Here is a 9,464-nt window from a genome sequence, read left to right as displayed (position 1 = left end):
CTAAATTTCAGTAGAGAAATTAGGATAAATTTTCTAATCCTGCAATGTCAGTTGCATTGTTAAAACTTGAACATTAATTCCTCTGGTTTTTGCCTACAATCCTGAAAATATTTCAAGGAAGAACATTTATCATAAAATTGGAACTAAGGATTTGGTCAGTCCAAAAAAATTCTGATCTCTTATTTCAGCATTCACCTAGCTGACACTGTCTGCCAGGGTTGCTTCACATTTTTTTTTCAAAGAAACTTACTACCATGCATTTACTTCTGGAAATGGATTCTGTCGTTTATAAATTTTTTACAAGGACACATTCTTGTCCACATTTAAAAAATGCATTTTGTTTGTTGGATAAATGGATTTATTCGTTTTTGGAAAACCAAAATTTTCTTCATCTCCAAGGGAAAAAAATCGCTGCATATTCTCCATTTAGAAGTTTATTGTCTTCTTATTTGCATGGCTTGCCAAAGTTATTTCGTGAATGAAGTGTAATGCCCCAATCTCATATTGGAGTATAACCAAGTTCTATTATGGTATATATATAGATACTTGAATTTATACTTTGTAAAGTGCTTTTGTAAGACAAAATCATAAGATTTTAGGGTAAAACAAACAATACCTCATAGGTTTTAATGTGGATATCCACATTAAGCTTCATATGTATATTCTCTGGTGTTAGTTTATGTCAAATTCACACGTGATACCAGGGAATAACAAACATGTCTTACTGAATTGGCTAGGCCATCGCCTAAACGAAGATTTTAAACTTTCTTGGCCTGGAATTTATGTCTTGCGTTGCTCGAGTGATTATTATAACAAGCATAAATGCTTGTAATGTTCTGCCTAATGTATCTTAGACAAATTTCTGATTCTGATACACAAACCTACGCCATTAAAGGCAAGGAGAAAGCAAGTTGAGAATGAAAGGGTAAATATAGATTGCTGAAGTTGAAACTCTTCCTTCTTTTGCTTCCTTTCTTTAATTTTGATGATAATATTTCTGGACTACACAGCTAAAGTTGGTACAAGAAGTAAAGAAATGTAGGTTAAATGCTAAGCTTTCACTGTCTCTAAAGCAGAAAACTGGTTGGTTCAGCTTCTGGAACAGCAGAACGCCTGAAAAAGCAAAATTGCAAGGCTGCCAATGCAAAAATAAATGAAATAACCGCAGCAGTGTGTCATAAACGAACCAAAATCAGTTCCTACAATGCATTGCCACCCCGGTCCATACGTTGTGTCAAATTCCTGCATCAAATACCAAAGCCTTCATGAACAGGCCATAACAAAAGATTATGGAATACATCAGATGTAATGAAATTGGTTCAGTCTGCTATGAACCAATTCATTCATGTTCAGATATTTGTGCTTTGGAATCATGTTTAATTGTTTATTTTACCTTCTTTATGAAGCGTGCCATCTCAGTAGCATCATTGACATAGAAGAAATCGAGGGCTTTTGCAGCTAGTTCAAGAGCATCCTCCTGCATGTTTACAGGCATATCAGTCTCTCCAATGGCTGCCTTGCCTTCAATCATGATTAATGTGCAAGAAGTTCACAAAGGTTTCCTACTAAGAAAGTTTGAGCTGATACGGCACTGCAAAATGAGTCTATTTATATTGAGTTGTGGATTAGGTGGAGATTTCATTCAGTGGGAGACAAAAGGGCTAATGCTAATAGGTCAACCACGCAAGGATTCTATGGTGACCAACAGATTCTGTGGAATTATGCTGAAGAGCCATTTGATACTGCAGAACCTAGCGGACCCTTTTGATTGCAAAATCCTTATAGCTTGCCACCACTACGGAGATCAGCACATGGTATACAAGGGAATGGGAGGGTTCTTTTTTTATACTTATCAGGATTTGAACCTGCTCACAGGAATTAAGAATCCAACACTTTACCAATAGGTCACGAGGCTGTTGGATGCAATGCAAGGCTTGGTCCCATTTATCGCGTACACGTGGATTTCTCCATGTGGCTAATCAGTAGGATTTAGCCATGTGTGAGGCAGCCAGATATGATGCTCATGCCTTATAGTCTTATTTGTCAAGTTCTGTAAAATGAGAAATTTTCTGTTGGGAAAATTAGATAGGACAATCCATTCCTAGACAATGAGAAATTGAGTTTATTGGTTAGGGCTTTAAGTTTATGGTAAAGAACAAATCTGCAGAAAAATGCAAAAGACAGTGGAGGCTAGGCCCCAGGGACGGTACAATAAGCAAATAGCCAAATCGATATACTCCCAACTTTCTAATCTGGTCTCTGAGTTCCTGAATTTTTTAGGTACTGTGAAAAGATGAAAATTCAAATGCCATTTTATGGTGAGTTGAGGAGAGATATCAGCATCCACTTATTATTTAAGAAATATAGACTGTCTAGCTACTTAATTGTTTAGATTCTAAGCTATTCTTAACAAGTTATTATAGCAGATTCAACAATTTGTGTATTTGCATGTCTATTTTGCATTAAATACGTGTAAAACAAGAAATTGGAAAAATTGACTAATTCCAATTTCAAAATGCTAGCTCACAAGATTTATGTCGGCCACTGCTGTTTACGGGATTTGGTTCCTTTCTGATAGCAATGAGAGTCCAAGAAAAAAAATAAACCCAAAGATGCTAATTTCTCTCTCTTTTTCTTTGGTTGCTATTGATAAAATGAGCAACTTTTGTAAAAGGCAGGGCCAAATGTGAACATTGGCTGCTTCAAATTTTTAGTTTTGCCAAAACTTAACCATCCAAGCCCATGAAGGGGAATGCCAGCTCTCCTGAATCCAGAGCCACTCAATTTTTTAAGTGATATATATGATCCGGAAGCCAAAATAGCCAATCACTTGACCATCAGAACAAATTGTTCTAACCCACTTTGCACTGAAAAACAAATTCACAAATAACAAATGTAGTAGTAGATATCATGTTAGGATGGTAAAATCAAAAACAATGACAGGAACTCAACCAAAATGTTAAGACTTCTGCACTGTCTCAAAATGTAATGTTAGCCTGTTGGTGACGGCTGGTGCTCAATCCCCATTGACATCCAACCCAACGCTGACAGAAAGACAACGTGTCACCACACCTTTGTGTCCGTAAGGCAACCATATCCAATAAGATTCTCCCACCTGTCTTCACCCATGTAAGGAAAAAATAACTTCAAAAATAGAAAAAAAAAATAGAAACATTCAAAACCCTCCAACACTTCTTGGCATCTTCCTCGCCACATTTGCCTCCCTACCACTCTTTCAAGTTACCATAATAAAAACTGTTTTTTTTTCTTTGTCCCCCAAAGAACTTTCTTTTTATTTCTGTTTATTTTACTAAATATTACTGTGATATTCATATATCACATATATACTAATAAATACACATTCTGATCAATCTCTCTCCCTCGCTGTGAGCTGATAGACCACCATTAGGCCATCCCTGAGAAAGAGACGCAGCAGGTTAATATGGGGCGCCGTCTCTTCACCTGTTTTTGCAGGGGTTCGTCTTCAACTTCATCAGGAAATGAAGTCCATGCACATGGAAAAACCAATGGAACAGTGGTTGACGCAGCAGCATCATCATCGGCTGAAGGGCCAATCCTGGTGGAGTTGTTCTCTTCACAGGGATGCGCCACATCACTGGCGGCGGAGCTGCTGTTGTCCAGGTTGGGGAGGGGGGACTTTCAGCTGGATGCACCGGTGATTGTGTTGGCTTATCATGTTGATTACTGGGATTACATGGGATGGAAAGACCCTTATGGCTCAAGCCAATGGACAGTGAGACAAAAGGCTTATGTAGAGGCCTTGAGGCTTGACACCATGTTTACACCTCAGGTTGTGGTTCAAGGCAGCGCTCAGTGTGTGGCAAATGAGGAAGATGCTTTGTTATCCAACATTGCTAGTGCTCCCAGGTTCCCTGCTCCAACATTCCAGGTTTGTATTGGGTTTTTTGTTGGTCTTTTCTTTGTTTTTCATATTTTTTTGAATGAAGAATTGCATTATTCTATGTTTGTAATAATGAATTCTAGATCTAGCCCTTTGTTACAATCTGTGAGGTTTTTGCTCATTCTGGTCTGGACTCTGTGGATTCCATAAACTAATTGGGGAAAGAAATTAGAAATGCAGTAATTTTAGGAAGTGGTTCCTCTGTGCAATGAAATGATTAACTAAGGGGCTTGATCTTCAAACTTTGGTAAGAAATCATGAAACCATAATGGAAAATTATAGGCTTTAGGAAAATTAAGGAATTTTATGGAAATACTATCTAAAATATTGGGTAAACAATATATTTTGAACAATATGCAACATTGATTTTCTAATGACAGTACTATTATGGAAGAGATATGTCTTTGAATCCGGAATTTATCTCACTTGGTTCATGCTGTCACAAGGTGTCATCCGTTCAAATCTCAACATCTATAATCTCCTTTTTTTATTCTTAAATTGTGACCTCCTTCGTAAAAAAAAAAAAAAAATTGTCTCTAATTATTAACCTTTCACATAAAGAGAATTTGATGAGCATCAGATTTTCGATTTTTTTTCTTATGGATCAAATGAAGAGAAATATACATTGTAAAGTCCCTAAAATGAAATGGTTGAGCTAAGTTTGGCAAGCAATAATAGATCTTGGTGGTGGAACACATGGGTTGGTTTGCCATAGTATCTTTATTTTGTTCTTTTTCAGACCTAATTCACTATAAAGAGAATTGGATTATTACACATTCGCTCCCAGTCCACACTCCCTCATTTCTTTCTGTTCATCACCTTCAACAGATGGCCATTTGTGTTAGAAAACTTCCATTTTCCTTCTGCTATTGTTGTTGAACTGCAAGACCAAGGTAGCTATTTATCGAAAACCATAGGTCTAACCTATCATAAATTCACATTTAATGAATCTGCCAACTCTTTCTTTAGTTAATTAGACTATTGACTCGAGTCGAGCTCAAGTCTGGCAGTGTATCAATTCAATTGGGCTCGATGACACCCCTAATTCTTCTGAAATATCAAATAAAGAGTTAAGAGCATGTAAAATTCGCTAGTGAAGAAAGTGGTCATCATGCACATTTTGTCTGTAACAGGCTAATTTCCAAAGGCCTACATCAGAGTCCTTGCAAGTGACCCTAACTGGAGCTTTGAGGTCCAAGGTAGACAACAATGGTGTCAATGTTATGGTGGCATTATACGAAAGCGGATTGGTGAATGACTGCCCTGCGGGAGAGAACAAAGGGAAAGTCCTGTCCAATGATTTTGTGGTTAGGAAGCTTGAAAAGCTCTGCACTGTCAAAGACATGTCGCCCAAGAAGACAGTCTCAGGAACTGTTACTTTCACTCTATGGGATGGTTTCAATAGCAACAAATGTTCTATTGCTGTCTTTGTTCAAAACAGCTCCCACCAAATTTTCGGTTCACAGAACTTTCAACTGCCAGATGATGTGTAAAAATATTGAATTTAATGGACATATTGTGTTGTGGCTACAATTTTTAGGCAATTATGTACAGGATGTGTTCTGCTTAGGTATTCATTTATTTTCCTTTTGTTTTCGTTTCTTATTCCTCGTTTTATGTTTTAGGATATGGAGACAAACATTTGCTTTCATCATACGATTCTTTTAACCTTTGCCAATCTTTTTATAATTTACCTATATTTACTATCGCAGTTGGACAAAATTAAGACAGTCCAAACAATAAATCCGACAATTTATAATACAATACAAAAATCATGAAAATCGTGTCTTTTTGTTAAAAAGACATGATCTTCAAAATTGTAGACGGATAGCATATAAGGCGGTTGAGGGCTAGTATGACAGTCCCTTTCAGATATATATGTTGTTGATTTCAATTGGCTTATTGAAAAAGTCATTGAGAAAAGGATATGGCATTGCGGCTGTCATGATTTTAACATGAGTCCTAAAATTATCAATTCCAAATGTATTTTTATTATTAAATTTTGTATAATTTCAATATCATATTATTACTTTTATCTCTCCACTTTATTAGTTAAATATATTTAAAATTTTATGTAAATTTGATAATTTTAAATACAATAAATCATATATACAAAAATAATAAATAATTTAAAAAAAAAACATAATTTAAAATTTTGACGAAACCATATATGAATTTAATATGCACAAGAGCTTGCGGTGTACCAAAAATATACAGAGAATAAAATACATATCACTTCAAAACAGAGCAAAATTCATGCTTGTCCAGATACAATCTCAAGGTATGGACGACCCTAGAGAATTCTATGGCTATGACTTTAATCAAATATTGCATCAAAAAAACCGAGGCAATATTGCATAAAAGAAAAAGAGGCTAAACACGAAACAATAATACGATATCGCATTGTGCCTTGCATTTATTTTCAAGACAAAACAAAAACCCATTATCTACAAGTAGGATGGCTTTAGCCTAAGAGTAGGGTACCTTGACCTTTCCACTGTTCAAATGTGAATAATGGCGTGAGAACACATTGTTGTCCTCTACAGGAACTTGGCAATCAACTCATCCCTTCACCTTCTTCTATCCCCTAGAGAGCCGCAAATTGAGGGGTTCAAATGATGCATCCTTTTACACCAAAGAAGAAAAAAAGCACTTACAGCCAAAGCAAACAACACTTCATGTTGAAACTATCGCTTCAACTTGCTGACGTGCCAGGTATTTCTCCCTTCTCTCTTTCTGAAAATAGTCAAATCATCAAATGTAAGTAAAATAGTAAGGAAGAAAAGGAAAATCGAGCACTCTTGTGAGATGATTATATCAATGGTTGATTACCCATTCATCAATTACAAGACCTTCCCCAATTACCCGGGGACCTGTGTCTGGGGAAGGTTTCTTGCGTGCTTCAAAAGCAGCCTCAGCCTCAGCCAACTGACGCCTAAGTTTCTCCAATGCCTTAAGAAACAAGAAGAATAGAATTATATGGCATTCAAGGAGTCAATCAAGGAGCTCTGTATTGCAGAAAGCAAAACGCTACTAAAACAATTCTATTCTACTTACAGGGCTAGGCCGTTCCACTTCTAGATATACAACCTGCAAAATTCGTTCTACAGCCACTTGATCCCTTTGTTCATCAAACTGTACAACAGAAGGCATAATCAAAAGTTCTGTGTTAGCACCATTGTCTTAAGTTTAGCAGGAATCAACATCAAACTAACATAAACATGAATAGCATGACTAAAATACTCACAAGTTCAACAATGTACAAATTTAGATTAAAACAACAATAAAACATAACCAAAAAGCCGATTAGGCATTAAATAAAAAGAAATACTACGAAAATTTAAATAGTCTAAGGAAAATCTTACGTTTTAAAGGATCTATAGCACATGCCCGCATCAGCTAACATGGCAACCTATCATGTAAGATTGATTTCGGACAAAACCACAAAACCAGTACAATTGAATTTATCGGGCACTTCACATTAATGCACTCTATCCTATAATTAGTACCATTTCAATTAAAAGTTACCAAAAACCACATTTTCCTGTTGCAACTTGTGACTGAATTTATATTATGCAGACGTTTTAAAAAGAAGGTATAACATGGCTAGATAAAACTCTTCTTCCTAGTGACTAGATAAAACTCTTCTTCCAAACTAGGCACTGCTCTGACAATGGTCAGAAAAAAAGGACAATGCTGTGCATAAAGAATGCAAATTCAGTAGATGATAGGATCCCAAGCAGACTACTCATGAAAGATGTGTTTTCTAACCACCAATTCCTTGGAGATAAGCAAATCTCACTTTACCCAACTATGAGCAACCAACTACAGTACCAACTTAATAAATATTTCCACTTCAATATCTTCAACCATCCGAAAATTTCAATTCGAATTCATCCATTCATACTAATGAAATGCTAACAGAACAGGGCCTCCATTGAACTAAACAACAAACGGAAAACATATATAACAAGCAAGAAGATTACTGACTTACAAGCTCAGGCAAGAAATCCACCCCAGCTGTCACCTTCAAACTCATTATCTTAAATTTAACTTTACTCTTTAAATCAACTTGAGCCTCATCATTTTCCGGACGCTCCACAAATTTAAACACTGTCCACAACAAATGAAAACAAAAACAAACACATAACACAAACAAATTATTATAAGAAAATCTTAAAAAACAGAAAAAAGAAAGTCGCGCTGAGAGATTTTATTACCAGTCGCGATAATGCTTTCCCCTGGCGCCAAAATGCCACCAGGTGGACGCATAAAACAACTCTTCGGTGCAGTAGTTTGAAACTATAAATAATAAACAAAAATTAATTAATTAAAGTAAAACAACCAGATAATTCAATAAAATTATCAAAGATTATGCTATTAAATGTAAAATTAATATTATATTTTAGAGGACAACCTTTTTAACTGTTGCGAGAAGCCTAATTTTAATTGATAGTGGGAATATAATTTTTTTTAAAAAAAGTGTAAATTACAGTAAATTTTGACGTAAAAAACAAGAAAGGTAAATAAAAAATTAATAATTTAAATTTACCTTGAAAGCCACGTGAGATTTACTAGTGTTCTTCATCCTGATCGCACTTCTCGCCTGAGTTCCAGGCTCATCTAAAATTAAAAACGATTTGAAAAATTAAAAGATTATAGAAATTTAGCTTAAACAAAGTTACGAAGCAACGGCTAAGCAAAGCGGGGTCGCACAAGGGAAGTAAAGGTTATTAGCAGGATCGAGGAGAAGCCGGCGCCGAGGAGGGAGAAGCGATCTGGCAATAGAAGTAACGATTTTGGAGCGCTTGGCGGTAACCGTCTCCGAATGGCGGTTACCGTTGTGGTTGAGGTTTTGAGTGGAGGAAGATGAGGAAGAGTTATTCGCCGTGGCGGAAGTTTGCCAAAACGGACAGAGACAAAACATCTTCCTCTCGGAGCTCCTCTGCTTCCGGTCGGCAATCGCCATGTGCTGCCGCAAAGTTAGCCCGTCGAGTATGGCTGTAAAGTAGCCACCCTTTGTCGTCGCTAAAAAAAGGAAATAAAAAATCTCGAGGTATTGAATCTTTTGCCTTGGTTTCCTTTTTTATAAAATATTTATTATTTTAATTTTGGATTATCCTTTTTCTTTTTTTTTGTGATTTTAGACATGCAAAGTGGCTACACCCTCGCAGAATTTAAACCCGGCTCGGATTTGAAATTTTTTATCTAATTACTTAATTTCAATTTGGCATCCGCGGCTGACGTGACTGTACTTCGAGGTATTCATGTCATATAGTTAAATTTCCAAGGGTACTTTTGGCTTCAAGGTACAAACTCATTAACATCAACATTAAGGGTATTTTCGTCATATTAAATTTTCTTTTTGAAATATTAAATAAATATAGGTGAAAGATGGAAAAAAATGAAAAGGCGCATTTGCAAGGCTATGTTCGTTAGTGGGTTAGTTGGGATTTTTTGTTTGTTCAAGACAAAATGGTTGGTTGCAAAATTAAGAATTAATTGGTTGAATAATTTTTTAGGGGCTATAAATATATGTGAC

General features: G+C 36.0%; 3 protein-coding genes across 3 annotated transcripts; 1 reads left to right on the top strand and 2 right to left on the bottom strand.

The window, feature by feature from the left end:
- Window positions 1-647: 647 nt before the first annotated feature.
- LOC111302301 (uncharacterized) lies at window positions 648-2,417 on the bottom strand. The gene is made up of 2 exons (XM_022898230.2): window positions 1,394-2,417; window positions 648-1,242 (listed from the first exon to the last, which is right to left on the bottom strand). The coding sequence occupies exons 1-2, from the start codon at window positions 1,529-1,531 to the stop codon at window positions 1,090-1,092; spliced, it is 291 nt and encodes a 96-aa protein (XP_022753965.2). The 5' UTR covers window positions 1,532-2,417; the 3' UTR covers window positions 648-1,089.
- Window positions 2,418-2,909: 492 nt separating this feature from the next.
- On the top strand, window positions 2,910-5,698 carry LOC111302300 (uncharacterized). The gene is made up of 2 exons (XM_022898229.2): window positions 2,910-3,910; window positions 5,056-5,698. The coding sequence occupies exons 1-2, from the start codon at window positions 3,443-3,445 to the stop codon at window positions 5,413-5,415; spliced, it is 828 nt and encodes a 275-aa protein (XP_022753964.1). The 5' UTR covers window positions 2,910-3,442; the 3' UTR covers window positions 5,416-5,698.
- A 425-nt stretch (window positions 5,699-6,123) lies between these two features.
- LOC111302298 (vesicle-associated protein 4-1-like) lies at window positions 6,124-9,073 on the bottom strand. Its single transcript, XM_022898228.2, has 7 exons — window positions 8,639-9,073; window positions 8,475-8,545; window positions 8,143-8,224; window positions 7,917-8,035; window positions 6,980-7,057; window positions 6,755-6,874; window positions 6,124-6,658 (listed from the first exon to the last, which is right to left on the bottom strand). Exons 1-7 carry the CDS (start codon window positions 8,889-8,891, stop codon window positions 6,599-6,601), a joined length of 783 nt encoding a protein of 260 aa, XP_022753963.2. The 5' UTR covers window positions 8,892-9,073; the 3' UTR covers window positions 6,124-6,598.
- Between the last annotated feature and the right edge of the window lie 391 nt (window positions 9,074-9,464).

Source organism: Durio zibethinus, chromosome 15 (genome assembly GCF_047325235.1).
Source record: "Durio zibethinus cultivar Kanyao isolate XHJ-2024 chromosome 15, ASM4732523v1, whole genome shotgun sequence".
Classification (NCBI taxonomy): domain Eukaryota; kingdom Viridiplantae; phylum Streptophyta; class Magnoliopsida; order Malvales; family Malvaceae; genus Durio; species Durio zibethinus.
Note: the sequence above shows the minus strand (reverse complement) of the source record. Positions and strands in the feature narration are given on the sequence as shown.